At 36.4% G+C, this 20,907-nt stretch overlaps 2 protein-coding genes across 2 annotated transcripts; both read left to right on the forward strand.

Annotated features, from left to right (window-relative positions):
* Positions 1-2,307: 2,307 nt before the first annotated feature.
* On the forward strand, positions 2,308-2,980 carry LOC142544298 (uncharacterized). Its single transcript, XM_075651360.1, has 2 exons — positions 2,308-2,438; positions 2,665-2,980. The coding sequence occupies exons 1-2, from the start codon at positions 2,308-2,310 to the stop codon at positions 2,978-2,980; spliced, it is 447 nt and encodes a 148-aa protein (XP_075507475.1).
* A 537-nt stretch (positions 2,981-3,517) lies between these two features.
* Positions 3,518-4,606, forward strand: LOC142544299 (uncharacterized). Its single transcript, XM_075651361.1, has 3 exons — positions 3,518-3,718; positions 3,943-4,135; positions 4,476-4,606. Exons 1-3 carry the CDS (start codon positions 3,518-3,520, stop codon positions 4,604-4,606), a joined length of 525 nt encoding a protein of 174 aa, XP_075507476.1.
* Positions 4,607-20,907: the final 16,301 nt, after the last annotated feature.

The raw sequence follows: 20,907 nt of genomic DNA on the forward strand, positions 1-20,907 counted from the left end.
TTGAATGGATCAAATCATTGGAGGCCATATTCGATTACTTGAAGTTCACCGACCAAGATAAGGTTAGTTGTGCTGTGTTTATGTTGGTCAAAGCGGCTCGTATCTGGTGGGAAGCCATCAAGGTTATAGTTAATATTCGATATTTACAGTGGGACGAGTTCAAGGAATTATTCTTCACCAAATATTTTTCAAGAGAGGTCAAGGCCAAGAAGGTGAAGGAATTTCTTGAATTGAAGCAAGATGCTATGTCTGTTGCTGAGTATATTTTGAAGTTTGAAGAATGATGTGTTTTTGTTCCTTTTATTGCTGAAAACGACAAAGATAAGGGAGAACACTTCCTTCGTGATTTGAAGTCAGAGATTCGAAGAGATGTTCATATGTCAAAGGTGATCACCTACCAAGACATTGTTGAGAGAGCCTTACTTGCCGAACATGATGAGCAAGAGATTGAGAAGGAAAGACAGTTAAGGAGGCAAGCTTTTCAAGCTAGAGGGCAAGGGACAAGTACTAATGTGCGAGGTGGCCACAAAGGAAAAGGCAAGATGGAGCAACGCAATAAGCCTTCTTTGCCTTCGTCAGATACGGAGCGACCTGTGTGTCCTAAGTGTGGCACGCCACAAAAAGGTGAATGTTTGGTTGGTAGTGGTCGATGTTTCAGATGCAAGGAAATGGGGCACACAGCACAGAAGTGTCCTCTTTCTTCGAATCAAGGAAGAGTTCAAGGAAGAATTTTTGCAATGACCAAAGAAAGTGCTAATCCTGAATTCTTTAGTGATAGCAGGTAATATTTCAATCTTCGATAAGAAAGCACTTCTATTAATTGATACTGGTGCGACACAGTTTTTTATGTCTGAAGTGTTCATGCATTCTTTATCTGTTGAACCTACTCTTATGCCATGACACTTCAATATTGTGTTGTCCTCTGGAGATGAAATTTGTCCTACTAGTATCCTTAAGGCTTGTCCTATTCAAATGAGTACGAGATTATTGTTTGCCGCTCTTATTGTTATTCCGATGGTAGCATTTGATGTTATTTTGTGTATGGATTGGTTATCTGCTTATCATGCGGTGATTGACTATGTGGGCAAGACAGTGAAGTTTTTAGCCGATGACCATGAGAATGATGTATTTGTTGGTCTAGGATCTTCGATGAGTATTCCTATTATTTCTTGTCTACAAGCTACTAAATTGTTGCAAAAATGTTGTATTGGTTTTCTTGCTTCAGTGTTGGATGTGCACAAGGTAAGTAATATGCAATTACAGGATATTGATGTGGTTCAAGATTATCCTGACCTATTTGCAGATGATGTGCCTGGATTACCACCTGATCGAGAGGTGGAGTTTGTTATTGATTTAATTCCAGGTACAGCTCCAATCTCTAAGGCTCCATATAGAATGGCTCCGACTGAGATGAAAGAATTGAAGAATCAATTGCAGGAGCTATTAGATAAAGGTTTTATCCGACCTAGTTCATCGCCATGGGGAGCTCCGGTTTTATTCGTGAAAAAGAAGGATGGATCGTTGAGGTTATGCATTGATTATCGAGAACTCAACAAGGTAACTGTTAAGAACAAATATCCTTTGCCACGTATTGATGACCTGTTTGATCAATTGCAAGGAGCCACCATGTTTTCGAAAATCGATCTTCGATCCGGATATCATCAATTGAAGGTAAAAATGGAGGATATAGCAAATACTGCTTTTAGAACGAGGTATGAACATTATGAATTTTTGGTGATGTTGTTTGGACTAACCAATGCTCCTTCAGTTTTCATGGATTTAATGAATCGCAGTCTTTAAGCCGTATTTGGATAGTTTTGTCATTGTTTTTATTGATGACATCTTGATCTACTTAAAGACACAGGAACTTCATCGTGAGGATTTGAGGATTTTGTTGCAGTTGTTGAGGGATAAGCAATTGTATGCCAAGTTAAAGAAATGTGAGTTCTGGTTGGAGCAGGTGGCATTTTGGGCCACATTGTTTCGAAAGAAGAAATTTCGGTTGATCCATCCAAGATTGAAGCCATTAAGCAATGGTCCATTCCAAAGACAGTTTCAGAGGTTAGAAGTTTTCTTGGTTTGGCAGGGTATTACAGAAGATTCATAGCGGATTTTTCGAAGATCGCATTGCCATTGACGAGTTTGACACGAAAGGCTACCAAGTTTTAATGGACCATAGAATGCCAACAAGCATTTCACACATTGAAAGATAAGTTGACTTATGCCCCTATATTAGTACTTCCTTGTGGTACTGAAGATTTTGTTGTACATACAGATGCTTCAAAGTAGGGGTTAGGTGCCGTATTGATGCAGCGTGGGAAAGTGATAGCATACGCTTCTCGTCAGTTGAAGGAATACGAGGAGAATTATCCTACTCATGACTTGGAGCTGGCCGCTGTGGTGTTTGCCTTAAAGATTTGGCGGCTATTATCTTTATGGTGAGAAATGTGAAATATTTACGGATCACAAAAGTTTGAGTTATTTGTTTTCGCAGAAGGAATTGAATAAGAGGCAGAGAAGATGGTTGGAACTGGTGAAAGACTATGATTGCACCATTAGCTATCATCCTCGTAAAGCTAATGTGGTTGCAGATGCGTTGAGTCGCAAGTCGAGTTCTTTATTGGGATCTATGATTTCTAAACATTTGTTGGTGGATTTGCAAAGGAAAGAGATAACTTTGGTATATCCAGGTACAATGGCTCGATTATCTGCATTAGTTCTTCACTCAACTTTGTTTGATCGAATTTTTAAGGAACAACAGCTGGACGCTCAGTTATTAGAGTTGAAGAGGAAAAGTGATCTGACAGGAGTTTCGGAGTTTGGGTTGAATCGTGATGGTTTATTAACCTTTCGAGGTAAGATATGTGTTCCTATGAATGGTGACATTCAAAAAGATGTACTTCTTGAAGCTCATACAGCGCCATACTCTGTACACCCTGGTAGTACCAAGATGTACCAAGATCTTCGACGTCTTTACTAGGTGGCCAGGTATGAATTTGTTTCTGAATGTCTAACCTGTAAGCAGGTTAAGATTGAGCACCAGAGACCGGCGGGATTGTTGCAATCCTTGCCTATACCGCAATGGAAATGGGAGCACATAACTATGGATTTTGTTGTTGGGTTGCCAAGGACGCAGAAGGGCTTCAATTCTATTTAGGTGATCGTGGATCGATTGACCAAGTCATCTCATTTTCTTCCTGTCAAGCCAACGTATTCTATGAATCAATATGCCAAGGCTTATATTCAGGAAATTGTGAGACTTCATGGGATACCGGTATAAATAGTTTCAGATCGTGATCCAAGGTTTACATCCTGGAAGAGTTTACATCGAGCCTTGGGAACGAAATTGGCTTTTAGTACCTCCTACCATCCTCAAAGCGATGGTCAATCAGAAAGGGTTATCCAAATTCTTGAAGATATGCTAAGGGCTTGTGCGATTGATTTCTCGGGAAGTTGGGATTCCAAGTTGCCTTTGGTAGAGTTCACGTATAATAACAGGTAACAGTCTTCAATCGGCATGGCACCTTATGAAGCTTTATATGGAAGAAAGTGCCGATCTCCTTTGTTTTGGGAAAAGGTAGATGAAAGGAAGATGTTGGTCCCGGAGTTGGTTCAACAAACAGCAGATGTTGTGGCATTGATCCAAGTAAGAATGAGGACTGCTCAGTCTCGACAGAAGAGTTATGCCGATGTTCGACGACGACCTTTAGCATTCGAGGTTGGTGATCATGTATTTATTAAGATAGCTCTCTCAAGGGAGTTATGCGATTTGGCAAGAAAGATAAGTTAAGTCCTCGATACATTGGGCCATTTGAGATTCTAGAAAAGATTGGAGACCGAGCCTATGGTCTTGCATTGCCACCGGACTTGGATCGAGTTCACAACGTATTTCATGTTTCTATGCTACGTAAGTACATTTCTAATCCATCTCATGTTCTTCAGTACGAGTCATTGGATATTTTACCTAACCTAAGCTACGAGGAAATGCCGGTTCAAATTCTTGATCGCAAAGTTAAAGTGTTGAGAAACAAAGAAATAGGCCTTGTAAAAGTTCTTTGGAGGAATCAAGTGATTGAAGAGGCTACGTGGGAACCGGAAGAGGAGATGAAACATCGTTATCCGAGTTTATTCGATGGTAAGAAAATTTCGGGGACGAAATTTTTATAAGGAGGGGAGATTGTAATATCTCGACCTTTTATCATGTTATTGTTGATGGTGTAATTTATGATTTATTGTGATAAGCTATGGTTATAGATATTTTAATGGTTATTGGTTATGGATATGTTTATTGGAATGGTTAAATATGGTTATTGTTTGGAGTCATGTTTATGGGTAGTGTTGTTATGGTAATAAAGGAGTTTGTTGATGGTTGTGTTGGATGATTCAGGATGATTTTGGATGCTTATTTCATTGGGATTGAATGATATTGGAAAAGGTTGGATTTAAGGTGGGTTGGACATGTTTTTTTGGTGCAGGGGACAGCGCCGCAGCGCTGCCTTGGCGTGCAGGGCAGCGCCGCAGCGCTGCAGGGCCGAAGCGCCTAGGCATTGCCAGGCAAAGCCGGAGCGCTGCAGGGCCTGAAGCCCTGGCGCTGCAGGCACCGTAGCGCAGGCGCCGCAGTGCCAAAGTAGTGGCGCCGTGGCGCTAGACCGGAAGAATTGCTACTCAGAAATGCGAATTTTGGGCGTGAGAAGGTAGTATAAATACCATTCTAGAGGCTTCTACTCTATTCCAAACTCTTCTTTCTCCCTTGGATCGATTCTTGCTCTTTTTCCCTCAAATTTTCTCTCCTCCATTCCTACACTCCAAGGTTAAGGATTTAGTGAATCTCTTTAGCTTCTCCTACTATTTTCTCAAGCTTCGAGGTAAGGGACTTTCTCTTTTTGGTTTTAAGGGTTTGAGATTTTGAAGGTAATTGATGGCTTGGTGGATTCCTATGATTATAGGTGATGATTTATGGTTATTATTGTGATTATTGTTGTAGGATTCATTCAAGATCATCATAGCCATCATAGTGCTTGTGGGTTGTAAGTAGAAGCTTCCTTTCAACTGCTCACATGATATATATGTATATAAGCCATGTTTATTGATGTTTAGCTCCTTCCATTGTTATAGTATTGATGTATGTATTTTTATTTGTTCATTGATTCAAGAATACCATTGAATTCATTGATAAGGAGCTAGTACTCTATTGTTGCATACTAAGTATTTGTTAAATTGCCTCAATGAAATTTCCTATGATCAAGCCAAGGAAATGATAGTTAATTCATGCATGTCGTTGGCCAATTTCATGATTATGAGTATCTCTCACTGTTTCGATATATATTTATATCAAAGAGATACTCTCCACAGGTCACAGGATCACAGAATTATCATTTCCTTTATTTTAATTCATGCCATGAAATATCATATATTTTGCTTTGTTATCTATTGTTCATTGAAGATGATATTATTCATTATTCATTACCATTGCTATAGCCATGTTTAAAGCCAAGCCATGTATATTTACTTGTTATGTAAAGATTTCTACTTACTGAGTTTTATCTCATTCTAGTTAATATCATGTGATGCAGGTGATAAAAAGGAATGAAATGGATTGTCCGAGGCTGAAGAAGTCATATGGTTAATGGAAGGGGAAAAATTTTTAATTCTATCACTTTTGTTGGGGTGTTGAACATTAATAGTTTTGGGTACTTGGTATTTTGTATTAAATGAATTACATGTTGATGGTTCTTTTGAATATATGGTAATAATATTTTGAAAGTTGTTATGTTAGAAGTTTAAAAATCTTTTTATGAAAATAGTATTTTATGTTTTTCCTTTTTCTATTGTAATGCTTCCGCGTATGTTATTTATTTAAATCAAATATTATGGGAATGGGTTGTTTCAATTTTGGTAGTGCTGAGATTTCTCGGAAGCTGGATGATGTAGTATAAACTGATGCAAGAGCCCCAAGTTCATATCATGTTTTTACCTCATTAGGATAGGAATTAGGTTTCATCCATACCTTAAGGTTACTTTTCTGCTACATCAACTTAGATTGTGGCTGGGTTGATGTCTATTCTTGTTTTTGATTTCTTCCATTTATGTTGATATACATGAAATAGAGAAACTCTAAGCTCGTTTATACCATACTTAGATTTTCCCTCTTCAGTTTGAAGCCTAAGGTTGATCTTCTCCTTCTTCAATCCCCGAGGTGATTGGTGGACTTGAAGGATCGAGATAAGGATCCAAAGCCTCAATTTTTACTTTGGCCGACTCATCTAAAAATGATTCCGACTTAGCACTTGTACTAGGGGTACTTCTATCATCTGCTATAGGTATAGAGTCATATACTCGAAAACTCTCTATTTGGGAAACCAGTAGCCTTGAGGATTTGCTTTTCTAATACATATCATAGCTAAGTATAAGCCTGTAAACAACTTGTTATACGATCAGAGATAATGCTCGTATCAACTTGTAGTCTTCCCGCAACTTTTGCATTTAGGGCATGTTTATTGAACTCGATTTGAAGCATTTAAAGATGCTCTCTCAAATGCCTCTTGAATTTCATGATGGCATCAACATCAGTCCTGTCCATATATTGTTAGGAAATATGCAATAATATTCTCATGAGATTTATTAATCACAATATCAAAAATATATTTTTTACATAAAGCATGTCACCTTAATAATCCTTCCTTCTCGGGTTTAGATTCTATTTTACTTGTGAAGAAAGCTTTTACATGTGTGTTATAAACCTTTAAAGTAATTTTTTTTGCAAATAAAACAACGATAATCTTCAGAAGCTTTTTTACTGCATAAAATTTCTTTTCGTTGATATGTCATTGTATGACTTCTGCATCTGAGAATAGACCACTGCACTAGCTTAAGCCTGGTTCGGTACGGTCTACCGATTTTTTTCAATAATACCATGTACCGTACCGAAAAATTTCCGTACCGAAAAACGAATACCGATACCGAACCAAAATTTCGGCATACCGTCATGTCGGTATGCCGAAATTTTTGTATGCCATAAATTACATATCGTTCTTACCAAAAAATTTGGTATACCGCAATTTCAATACGGTATCAGTAAAATACCGTGTATACCGAAAATTTTTAATTAAAATTTGTTATTCTCATCACAATCACAACAAAATAACTTTTAACCAACTATCCTACCAATCAAAAATCATAACCATACCTCAAATTTCACATTGGCAGCCACAAATAACATGATTTATCCAAATGATTTCCAAGAAAACATAAATATCTCAAAACAAAACAGGTCTATGGATGAATGCGGCAAAGATTCAACTACAGAAACCATATCGACTTTACAAGGAAACTAAACGCCACAGATCGAACAATAGAGTTTTATAATATATATGTTTCAAAAAAGCAACTTAACAAGCAAAAATTCTACAAGATAAGCAGAGTATTTTCAAAACGAAATGACACATCAAATATATCACAAATTTCGACAAGGAATTAAGAATCTCGGTTGTAATCATTCAATAATTCTACAAACCCCTTCCCTTCGACAGCCCTAAAAGACACTTCATCGATAATCACGTACCTTGCAATTTTCAATTCACATTTTTTTGATTAAAAGTATGAGGAACCAAAGCACTTCTTTGTCCCATAGTCTCACTCGTCAATATAGTTTGACTTTTATCATCCCCAGTCGTTTCGTATAGCGGACTTGACTTACACCTTCTTACTAAGTTGTTTTTTTAACCCACTAGTACTTCCATAAACTGTTGAGATCTCAACTTTGCAATATTTGCATATCCCTATTTGTTGTTCGGTCCCATCGCTCAACTTCCTTCCTCCTTTTATACAATGCTCCCAAAACATACTCTTGGATTGTTTAGGAGCTTTAGGAGGCTTCCTTGGTCGTTTTCGAGCCATGGACGGTTGTGTTTCATGTTCCGTTGCATTTGATGTGTGAGATGATCTTAGGAGAGTATTAGATTCCATCATGAAAGAAAACCAAGAAGTTTATATCATAATCGTATGATCCTACAAACAAAATGCAGGTATGGTCAATGTTATTATTTCTACAAAAACAAGACAAGAAAAATGACCAATAAAAAACAAAGCAGCTCCAGAAGGTAGATTCTGATGTCGTAAGTTAATGCCCATGTTGAATATATGATTGCCATTTTTTTGTTTTAAAAATGACTAACCAAAATTTTACATTTAATTTTTCGAATGATAGCCTATGAAAGGTTATGAAATTTCATCTATTTTGCCTAATCTGTAGTCAATAGACACATAGTGATAATGGAGCATACGACCCACTGCAATAATCAGTGAAAATGGTTGGTGCTTCAACAGAAAATAAACAGCTTTGCAAAAATACATCGGTGAAAACTAAACCAAAGTGCTAATTGGTAACCACTTTCTATGTTCATTAAACTACAATTTTAAAAAGACGGCAACAGTAATAATCTTTAGCTAAAGTACAAATCACAAAATGAACATATAGAAATAAATAAGAAGAAAAATAGGTTTTCCCATTGCAATATTCCATGAAATGTTCTTTGATTTTCTCGTTTCTATCAAGATGGTGAAAATAAGGCTGTGAACATCATGAGCTAGATTTATAGTGAAAGCCCATGAGGTTAGATCAACTAATCCTTGTAAACCAAGAACAAACCCAAGATTTTAAGGAAAACAAAAAAATATATACAGAAGAAAAACATGAGTAAGAAAGCTAACATAGCAGGCGCTTTCCAATGGCAAGAGGGGGAACGTCACACAGCAGAGTTGGCACCAAAGGAACTGCTAGAAGGATGAGGCAAACAACAGACCAAGCAAACCTTCTTTGTTGACCTTTGCTCCCTGCCATGGGGGAAGAAGAAAACCGAGACTCCGAAACAAAGCAAGACAAGAGGTAAACAAAGAGGCGGAGAAGGAAGCAAAGCCTCACTGTAACGTGTTGTCTCTGCTGTTGTGGTAGTCTGGTAGAAGAAAAGGGAAATTTAGGGAAAATGGAGTGAGATATGAAGTATTTAAAAAAAAAGGATCCATAAGTCAATTTATTTAAATGTCTCTGTGTTTTAAGTGTAAATACATCATTAAATTTGATTGTATATAATCTGATAATATTAATGTTTATTTCGATTTATTGTTTATTTTCGTTCGTCGATCGACTGGTTGAGGAAGAAAATTTCGACCACATTTTGGTCGAAACGACCAAAAAACAGTAGTCTACCATGCGGTCGACCAAACAATGATCCACCAAAACTTTGATCGACCAAACAATGGTCGACCATTGCTTTGGTCGACCAATTCTTTGAAGGGTCAAAGACCAATGCTTTGGTCGACCAATTCTTTGAAGAATTGGTTGATCAAAAGCTTGGTCAAAGACCAAAGTTGGTCGATCAATTTGGTCGATCGTTGATGGTCGATCGTTGTTGATTGTTAGACATTGTATTGATTTTATAATTATTGGACATTGTATTATGTTTGATAATCATTCGACATTGTATTGATCTTTTAATTATTGGACATTGTATTATGTTTGATAATCATTCGACATTGTATTGATCTTTTAATTATTGGACATTGTATTGATCTTTTTTATTTCGATTTAAGTATTTATGGTGGAATTTTGTTGTTGGTCAGTTTTTGGGTCGACCCTGGTGATTTCTGGGTCGACCTTGTTGATCCATGTTGATATTGGGTCGACCATGTTGATCTCTGGGTCGACCCATGTTGATTTTGGGTTGATCAAGGTTGCTTTTGGGCGACCTTTTTTCTAACACATGAATCCATAATTAAAAGAAAAATATGACCGATAATTACTTAATTTTGACGGATAATTACACAATTTTGACCAATGTTGCATGTTTTTAACATATGAATCACATAATTTGTGGGGACCCGGGCTTTAACTTGATTCTTTTTGGGATTAGTTGGATCTTTGCTAGAAAATTTGGGTCAAATTTTTGCTTTTAACATTAATTCAAATGTATATAAACATGCACAAGGTCTTTATCTATTTTATCTCTACAAACATAATATACATGTCTTGTCCAGTACATATTCAACAAACCAGTATTCGAATACAGTACATGACAAAAGTACAAACTACTAGTACATCTGCTATGCCCGAGATCACCACGCTATATCCATCTCTCATCTCTGTTGCGACCCAGATCCTGCCCTACCTGTTGTTATGCACACATACAGACACAACAACAGCCGGAAACTCCGGTGAGAATAAATCCCAGTATAAAACATGTATACATGCATTTCATGCAGTTTAATACAAATCATAATACATAATCAGTAATTATGACACATTAGTGAATACAGATAAAACAATCTGACTCTTACTCTTTAACTCGACTCGTATCTAAGTCTAGGGATCCCGGTGTGAATAAGATGTAACAGGTCTCCCACCTACTCTCCCAATCGTGGTGGCGTTACATCTTATTCCTAAACTTCGGTCTGGTCTGTATCGAAATTTACAATCGGAGTGAATCTGATCCGAAGCATCGATATCACCGAACGTTTAGAAAATTGGCGTATCTACCAATGACACTCCTATCTCAGTACATATATATAAATCAATATAAAGTACAAACAGAACAAGTATGTGATTTTGTTGGGAAATTCAAATTGAATCTCATTTGAGTTGTGTCTTCCCCAAACAAACATTGAATTATACCTTCTTGTCGTTCGTAGAAGTCGAAGTCTCGTATTCTTGATATCGAATCTGTCAAACCAAATCTGAAATGACATATATATAATGCACCATATCAACTTTTAACTCAAAAGGATACACATACGGATCAATATTCAATCTCGGTATATTTCGACGGCATAACGGCGTAAACTTGCGATACCGATCAATTCAAATCTCACCATATATCAACATATCATAATCCTCAACTCATCACCATCATAATCTACCCATTAGCATCTCAAAATTTGCAGAAATTCATACACATATATGCTGGAAATCATAACAATAGCATACGATATCCGATAATCGATCCGGTTTCGAATCTACAATCACTACAAACATATGAACACATAATCTCTATCATATCAAGTTTTCTCCAACATCTACACTTCAGAACATGCTGAAATTTAAAGATACTTTCATCCTCTTGTAGCTAGTGATGAGAGGAATAAAATTCTAAATTCGGATTCAAATTCGGTTGGTTGGATTCTTCAAAATCTTATTTCTAAGACAAAATAGAGTGAGGAGGCTTCTTCTGAATTTCCTTCTCTCGGTGTTCTCTGATGGCATGAAGAATGAAGATTTTGTACATTATATAGGTCCAAGCCATGTGTCAACATAAGGTTTCATGCTGGATTTCTCGCGCATATGTGCGTCCTCAGCTCGCGCATGTGCGCGAGAAGTTCTGTCTCGGCACTTAACAAATCTGCCCCTCGCGCATATGCGCGGATCTACTCGCGCATATGCGCCGAAGATTCTGGACGTGTCGCGCATATGCGCGTATCTACTCGCGCATATGCGCCGAGCTCATCTCACACCAAAAATTGCATCTACTTTCTCGTCTCTTCCGGTCCGATACAATGCGTCTACAATCACCTTAATTATCAACAAAACAAATCTGATTATGATAACTAAATCCTCGGGCCTTACATAATTTCACAATCATGTTCTATAATGTTACATATTATGACATATGAGTCATAATTTCACAAGTATGTTACATATGTTTTGACATATGAGCCACAATTTCACAATTATGTTATATGTTTTACCATATGAATCACAATTTCACGACTATGTTACATGTTTTAACATATGAATCAGTGTTTTAACATATGAATCAGAATTTCGCAACTATGTTACATGTTATAACATATGAATCATAATTTCACAAATTTCACAATTATGTTATATGTTTTAACATATGAATCACAATTTCACAACTATGTTTCATGTTTTAACATATGAATCACAATTTCACAACTATGTTCTATTTTTTAACATATGAATTACAATTTCACAAATTTCACAATTATGTTATATGTTTTAACATATGAATCACAATTTCATAACTTTGTTGCATGTTTTAACATATGAATCACAATTTCACAAGTATGTTACATGTTTTAACATATGAATCACAATTTCACAATTATGTTACATGTTCGAATATATAAATCACAATTACATAATCACAAGTATAGTATGTTCTATAATGTAATATGTTTTAACTTATTATGTTACATGTTTTGACATATAAATCTCAATTTTACAACTATGTTACTATTTTAAGATATGAATCACAATTTCAATTGAATTACATGTTTTAACATAAAAATCACAATTATATGTTATCACAATTTCAATTGAATTACATGTTTTAATATAAAAATCACATTACATGTTTTAACATATGGATCATAATTTCACAACTATATTGCATATTTTAACATATGAATCAAAATTTCATTACATAATATTACATGATTTAACATATGAAACACATTTTTAACTTGGGTCGCCAAAGTAGCATTTATGTACCAACTTGGGTCGATCCAAAGTTCCAGCCTTTTGAGTATACCCAAAATTTCAATCTTTTGGGTCGACCCAAAATTTTATTGATCGACCCAAAACTTTGTTGGTCGACTAAGAAGAAATTTCTTCTTGGTGGACCAACATTTTGGTCCTTTGGTCTACCAAGAAGAAGACCACCATTTGGTCTACCAAGAAGAAATTTTCTTCTTGGTCGACCAACACCAATTTCTTCTTGGTCGACCAAGGTGTTGGTCTTTTGGTCTACCAAGAAGAAAAGTCTTCTTGGTCGACCAAGAAAAGTCTTCTTGGTCGACCAATTTAATTTTTGGTCGACCAATTTTTCTGGATGGAAGGATAGATGGCTCGTAAATTTTAATTGGAAAATATGTGTGTCGACTGAGAAGAAAGAGAAGAAGACAATAATTGATTAAATTAAAAGTTTAATTACGACTAATATAATAATCAGGAGTCAACTCCTTGTTTCTTAAAAAAAAAGTCAGAGTCCTCGTTTTTTAAATAACTTCTTTCTCACTCCTACTTTTTTAATTTTCCCTAGAAGAAAAAGCCCATGACACATGTTTGGGCTTAACCTATTACCGGGCCAAAATTGGCCAAGCAACCCAAATTCCCACCCCTACACTAGCTGCCTGGTTTTTCTCCATCTTGTGTGAGCTTTGTAAGAACTGCTGCTCACCAATGATCACTGAAATCTATATATAATATCATATCATCTCCATCTTGAGGAATATATATTTTTGGAAGATTTTTGCAAATCTCTTTTAGGTTTCTAAGTCCTTTTGTGTGTGTTTTTTGTCCATATAAATCTTGTATCTTTTTTCAGCAATTTACTGAACACTTTCCTTTGCTTTGCTAGTTTCATAATGAGCATTCCAACAAAATTAACTCCTAAGAAACTTTGAAGTTGTTTCTTCTTTTTAGTTCATCTGGAAAATTTTGTACATTTTTTATTATGTGTTTTTGCAAAATTATTTCAGACTCATCTATTTCTACTCCAAAGAATTCAATCTTCATTGTAGCAATGAATGCCTTCTTTTTAGATAAAACTGGTCCTTTTTTACAAACTTTAGAAAAATATTTAAATGTTTAATATATCCTTCCATTTTTTAGATGCGTTTAAAATATCATCGTTATAAACAAACATAAACTTCAAATAATCTTTAAATATATTATCTATTTTTCTTTGAAATATTTGAGGTCATTAGCCAAACTCATCGGCAATTCTTCCCAAATATAGTGACATTGCGGTGTAGAGAAAGCTGTGAATTTCTCGTTTTCTTCCTTCATCTGGATTTGATAAAATTCCAGACCTACAATCGAATTTAGAGAAAATTTTTGCGTTGCATATACAGTTTATTAAATGATTGATACTAGGTATGAAATACCCATCAAACTTCAGAATTTTATTAAATTCTAGATAATTAATTACTAACGTGGGTTTGTTTATCTTGATTTCACCATGATTTCTTACCAAGAAACCTGGACGGTCGTATAGTGATATTCCAGCTTTGATTAATCCACGGTCCAAATGTTCATTGATAATAATCTGCATATCATTTTGATCAATTATTTTCATCGGGATAGGCTTGTATCTAACGAACTAATTTTCCTTACCTTCCTTAATTTTAAGGGTGGCATGGAGTTGATTCTTTTATCACCATGCCAATGGATTTTCATTAAAGTTCTCTTTGTTCATTTTCTTGACATCTTTTAGGGATACTGTTGATTCAAACTATACATCTTTCTGGCGTAGAGCCATTTTGAGGAATTCTATTTCTTCTAGTCGGAAGTCTTGATTTTCTCTTAATTGAACAAATGTTTCTCCAAACCTCTAGAATCCTTCATTTTGAGTTTACAAGTTTTCCTTCATCAACATGTTTGCTGGATTGACAACTTTCTGTAAAATGCATCTCTTAATCTTTGGACTATAATTTTCTTATCACATGATGTTGTCAACACTAATCTTCTAGTTTCATTTTCTTGTGTATATTACTTAAAAATTTGCAAAAGATTATTTCCTTGCAAAATATATGCTCTTGTATCATGAAATTAAATTGGTGTTTTTACTTTGAACCAAAGTGTTTGTCCATCACCTCCAATTAATATTTTTGTCATCTTAATCCCTTTACATAAGATTAAAATTCGTTTGGAGAAATACCTTCCAGTAATTTTGAGGTAATTCTTCTTCCAATTCTATTGGAAAACTTCTCTTTTTGTTGCACATATTCCAGATCCTGAATCAATAAAGCAGAAAACTATATGACTTATGTTGTTCATATAACATCTATACTGGATGTATAATGAGAATGAGCTTGTGATAATTGGATTTTCCATATATTTTTTATCATCTGCCATGAATTTCATTCCATTCTCTAGACGTTTCCAAGATTTGTGTTCATAAAGAAACTCTAGCCCAAAAAAAATTGATTCGGTTCTTTTTCTGGGATTCCTTTATATTAATTTCCAATTCTCCGATATAGATCATTCTTTTATAAGTTCCTATCAGAGATTGTTCTATGTAGTATATAGTATTATAAGGAAACTGATTTCTTTGTTTTGTAATACAAATACTATTTCGAGTTCTCTCCACCATTGTGGACATCTAAGCTTTTCTATTGTTTAAAGTTTTTTACTACCTGTGAGGCTTCCAAAACATGTTTTTTCCCACCTGTGACTTGTTATTCTATCTCCTTGAAAAAATATAATCTTCTTGGTTCAAGTCTAGGACTTTGACTCTTTTGTAGAATTATTTTGTATTGGATCTGAATATTTTTCTCCTGTATTAAAGGAAACTTGATTTTTTCTGGATAAATTGGGGTGGAAACTTAATTTCGGAGCGTGAAAAGGATGAACAACTGATCAAGAAGACTGAGAGTAACTGAACTAAAAATTCGTAAACTGATAGTTGCCCGAACTGAAGATTAGGGCGTATATATTCAAATGCAACCGAACTAAGCTAACTGAACTACGTAGTCAAATGGAAGATCAGTTAGAACTGATCAGTTAAACTACAATCAGTTGAGAGCAATCAGTTAATCCTATCAGCTTTGTCAACTGATAAATCAGCTTGACACGTCATTAGTTAAGGAACATAGCTACCGATAATTGTACAAGAGCAGACTTCAATGCATAGTGGGAACTCCGCATTTCAGAAAAGATAAAGTGTACGATTGTCAGAAGAATGTTGACATGGCTATACAACGGATATAAAGATCCAAATGGATTTATTGTTACTATTGAAAGCAAAGCCTATAAATAGCCGAGAAGATCAACTGAACAAGAGTAATCCTGAAATCGAGCAATCAAGTTATCAAGAAAAACTCTGTGCATACTCTTTCAGTTCTAAATCTCTCAAAATCTCACGCTTAATATACATATTCATAGCATTCAAGGCTATGCTTCGAGCTTAAAGCACAAATATTCACTAGTGTTTTATTCGATCTTGTAGAGATCAGTTGTGCTAAGTAGTTACGTATCAGTTGAGTACTGATAAACTGTATTGGAACAAAGAGTTTCAGTTTTGGCATTGTTAAGTCTAAAACTGAAGTAGTTTGTACAAATCGTTGTATAGATCAAAGTTTTTTTAGTAAATATCATATCTTTGAGATAGAAGGGGTGACGTAGGAGTGTTTGAAATCTACGAATATCCACAAATCTTGTGTCCCCTAAATTCAGTTTTTATTCTATCTGTCATTCAGTTTATTTATGCACTTTAATTAGTTAATTGACTGATATTGACAAAAAAGATTCGTAAATTCAGTTTATCACTAAACTGATTCATTATTCAAAGAAGTTGTGAAAACTGTTAAGTGTTTATTCAACCCCCCTTCTAAACACTTCTTCACTCCCAATCGATCCTAACAAGTGGTATCAAAGTAGTTTAATCTTGTTCCTAAATATTCCTACCTACAAAACTGATTACCATGTCTTCCTTCAACAAAATTCTAATGTTCTCCAGAGAAGAATTTGACAATTGGAATATTAGAATGCAGACTCATCTAGCTGTACAAGATGATGATATGTGGTACGTTATCTTTGACGGACCCATGAGAATACTAAAAAAAAACACTGCTGTTCCCATAACTGATGGTGCACCACATTGCATTGAAAAGCCCAGAGAAGAATGTACTGCAGAAGACAAGAGAAAAGCCAATTTGGACAATGTGGCTAAAGATATCTTGTACAAAATGCTGGATAAAATTACTTTCAGCAAGATAAAGATGTGCAAAACTGCAAAAAAAATCTGGGAGAAGTTAATCAGCTCTGCGAAGGCAATGAGCAAACCAAATAAAATAAACTCTCAGTTGCTATTCAGAAGTTCGATAATATAAAAACGAAGACTGGAGAATCTATGATTGAATATGATGAGAGAGTCAGCAGCATCATAAATGAACTGAATGCACTTGGAAAAGTGTATTCAAACAAAGAAATCGCGCTGAAAGTGGTCCGAGGTCTTCCCAAGGAGTGGGATGTTAAGACCATGGCCATGAGAGAATCAAAGGACCTGAATAAGGTCGAACTACACGATTTATTTGCTGATCTAAAAGTCTATGAGTTCGAGTTGCAAACAAGAGAAGGAGAACCTTCTATGTAGTGCCCAAATTCAGTACACGTATAACCCATGCATATATTTAATTGTTAAATCATTTATTTAGTTTAAAATGATTTTTAGTGATGCATGATTTATTTAAATGCATTATTTTAAATAAATTATGTGATACACGTTAAAATGTTTTTCGAGATTCATGTTTCAGGCGATTATTCGATGCGGGACCGAGGAAAAGAGATCGGTGACGATTTTGAAGATTTTTATTGTGGTATTTTATTTTAAATTGAGGTTGGGACATTTTAATTAATTTATTAATTTGTTAGTATTTTAAAGCCTGATTTAATTATTTAGTGATTTAAGAGTTTGAAACTTTTAAGAATTAGCATTTTGTGTGTGTTATTTTAATTAAGGAAGTTTAGAATTTTAACCTTTAAAGAATTGATTCGTGAGTATTTATTAAGGGCTTTTGTAAAGTTAGGGGTTGAGTAACTTTTAATTAAGTTGTTAATTATGTATTTAAAAACATTTCCCCTAATTAAACACACCCACACACGTTTTTACCCCTTAACTCACGCACACACACTGCTACACACACTTGTGCACGTAACACACACACACTATCACACATTCAGATTTTATTATTTTTCGAAAGCAAGAAAAATACTAGGGTTCCTCAATCATAAGCAGCCGCCCCCTCTGTATAAATTTCCAGCAAGTTTTGTTGAGTGTTTTCAAAGAAAAATCGAGCCACCATCGTCCCGGATCAAGCCTCGCTCCGTTCCCGCTTCGGTATCGTCGTTACGGTATTTCAAATCATCAAAAGGCACGTATATTCTGTTATTTCTGCATCGATCTCGTCATATTATGCGTTGTGTTGTTATTTATGCGTAAAAATACATGTGTGATGCGTAGAAAATTGAGCAATTATGTTTAGAACACTTTTGAAACCATTTTAGATCTAAAATTTTTTATTTTTGCTGTCTTTTAAATACTGCGATTTTTCGGTAGCATTTTTGAGAAAACTTTTAACACGAAAATTGTAGAACTTTTTGATACCTTCGATTTGACAGTAAATTCGAATTATTTAAATAAAAATTGAGTGAGTTATGATCATTTCGTGGGACTGCTCAAACTGCGTTTTTCAGAAAAATTATGTATTGATGCGTTCTTGAAGTTTTAATGTTGCAGGCTTCGTTGGGGATCGATGGGTGATCGTTGCTGCATATAGGTATAATGTTAATGATGTTGGGAGTATTATAGAGGTTTCGTTTCATGTCGATAGGCACTGGGATTAATTAGAAGTCGTAGGAAACGATTTGATGTCATTTGCCGTATTTTTTGTGTCGTATGTGTCGTAGGGTGAACGTCGTTGCTTTGGGACGTTTCTACGAGTTTGGTTCGATGTTATGGAATACTAGGATGGGTATCGGGATGTCGATTTATGGTCTGTATAATCGAGTCTAGGATAATAAGCTTGGCATGTACAGAATTTTCGTGAGTTCGCGTCCAACGAGGGTACACGGACTCGGATACGGACCCTGGCACGGGGTCCATGTCTTTTTTTCTTCTTGACTGTTCTTTTTGATAGCTGACACGGACCCCCACACGGACCAGGGCACGGGGTCCTTGCCTTTAATTCTTTTCGGTGTCAAATTTGCGAGGCTACCCGGACCCCAACACGGACCCTAGCACGGGGTCCGTGTCCTTCCCTCTTTTCGGTAGGTCTTTTAGCGAACCTACACGGACCTGTAGCCGGACCTGGGCACGGGGTCCGTGTAGCACCTGTTTTGGGAAAAACTTTATTGTGCTCTTGGGTTTTCATATCATGGTTCAACGCAATGATTATATGAGGTGAAGTCCCGAGTGATTTAGAATGTCTTAAGCTATTTATTTAATTCGGTGGTGAGCACGAATACCTACGTCTAAGTTATGCAAGTTAAGCGTTTGAATTCATGTTAGTATGTGTAGCAACAGCCCCAAACGAAATCCAACGAATCCCTCAACGCCAAGTAAGTATGTTGACGTGCAAGAAAATATTTTCAAGTTTTTGAGGTATGCTAAATGTCTTGTGACTAATGTATGTATGTGGTTGGAAAGCGTTAAATCATGAACGGGGACCAACTCACCCCGTTAAAGAATGAACGGGTTTAGATCAGGATTGGAAAGCGTTAAAGCATGAACGGGGACCAATCCACCCGTTAAAGCATGAACGGGGATCTCATGTATGTGGAAGTGGGTTCGTCCTTGTCAGCCCAATACTGTGGTTTAGGCTGATCAGGCGATTTATGATATGGGTCACTTGCTTTGAAACATGCCTCTACGCAAAATTGTGAAGTTCATGTATGTTCAAGTTTGTACAATTATGCAAGAATGTTTATGAAAAGTTTCACGTTATGGCACGTCTAAGTTATGTATGTATGTTCATGTTTAGTGTGAGTTCAAGTTTCAAGTATGTACGTTCTATTTTAAAGTTACATGTGGTTTTATTACGTATTATTCGGTTCTCCCAGTTTATACGTGTTGAGTCTTTAGACTCAATAGACTTGATCAATGCAGGTGAGGATGTTTATCAGGAGGCTGGAGGTGGGGACCAAGGAGCAGGCTTGGACTAAACCCGAGGACCGCCATGTTTTAAGTTTATGAAAACATTCAATACTTTTGTCGAACCTTAAATTTCAAATCTTTTGTTGCAACAACTTGTGAGGCGTACAGTTTATCTCTTTTATCGAATTTTGAATCTTCACGTTTCAATTAAGACAATTTCAAAAAAAATTTCCGCAAATTTTGAATAGTAAAAGTACGGTACGTTACAGTTGGTATCAGAGCAGTGTTCTTGTAAAGGGTTATGCCTACTGCCCGTCCGAAGAAGCTCACGAAATCACACCTCAAGTCTATAAGTTTTAAGGTTTCAAATTTATGTTATGTAATAAGCATTAAGTTCTGATTTCAGCATGTGCATATTTTAAAGTTCAAGTACGTGCATCTTATGTGTCTATATCATGTTCATGCATGTGGGGTTTACGTGTTGGATAAATTATTGGAACAGTATGCCTCCTAGACGTGTGATCGACCGTGAACGAGGGATGAGGATAGAGAGGCTCGAGAGGAGAGGAGAGACGCTCCTCCTCCTCCACCTCCCGACATGCAGGCACAGATGCTTGCAGGTATGACGCAGTTCTTCGCACAGTTTGCGAGGAACCAGACTGCAGTAGACGCAGGGGAGAGGCCCAGACCGAAGGCGGTGTATGAAAGATTCAGGAGGATGAATCCGAAGGAGTTTTCGGGTACCACTGACCCGATGATAGCGGAGGGATGGATTAAGTCCATCGAGGTAATCTTTGATTTTATGGAACTGACCGATGCAGATAGGGTCAGGTGTTCCACGTTCCTTCTGACAGGGGACGCTAGATTATGGTGGGAGAGTGCGTCAGTTGCAGTCAATCTGCAAGTGTTGCCTTGGAATGGGTTCAAAAAGGTTTTCTACTCAAAGTACTTCACTGAGGAAGTACGCTCTCGCCTAACCAGAGAGCTCATGACGTTGTGTCAAGAGGATAGCAGCGTGGCGGAGTTCGTGAGGAAGTTCGAGAGGGGGTGTCACTTTGTGCCCCTGATAGTTAATGATGCCCAGGGGAATCTGAGGCATTTCATGGATGGATTGCGGCAGATCTTGCGCCGTGATGTGAGAGTAGCTGGTCCTACTACCTATGCAGTTGCCGTATCTAGGGCTTTGGCGGCAGAGCAGGATCAGAGGGATATCAAGGCCGACCGGCAGGGCAAGAGGCCCTATCAGGCTCCAGAACAACAGCAACAACGACCTAAGTTTAAGAGGCCGTTCCAGGGG

Source organism: Primulina tabacum, chromosome 5 (genome assembly GCF_025594145.1).
Source record: "Primulina tabacum isolate GXHZ01 chromosome 5, ASM2559414v2, whole genome shotgun sequence".
NCBI classification, from domain to species: Eukaryota; Viridiplantae; Streptophyta; class Magnoliopsida; order Lamiales; family Gesneriaceae; genus Primulina; species Primulina tabacum.

Excerpts from the sequence above, each read along its gene's own strand:
- LOC142544298 (XM_075651360.1), top strand. The coding sequence starts at position 2,308 with ATGCAGCGTGGGAAAGTGATAGCATACGCTTCTCGTCAGTTGAAGGAA. Across the intron at positions 2,439-2,664 it reads TGGCGGCTATTATCTTTATG|GAAAGAGATAACTTTGGTAT; the intron begins GTGAGAAATGTG and ends GGATTTGCAAAG.
- LOC142544299 (XM_075651361.1), top strand. The coding sequence starts at position 3,518 with ATGGCACCTTATGAAGCTTTATATGGAAGAAAGTGCCGATCTCCTTTG. Across the intron at positions 3,719-3,942 it reads GACGACCTTTAGCATTCGAG|TACGAGTCATTGGATATTTT; the intron begins GTTGGTGATCAT and ends CATGTTCTTCAG. Across the intron at positions 4,136-4,475 it reads TTATCCGAGTTTATTCGATG|GGGACAGCGCCGCAGCGCTG; the intron begins GTAAGAAAATTT and ends TTTTTGGTGCAG.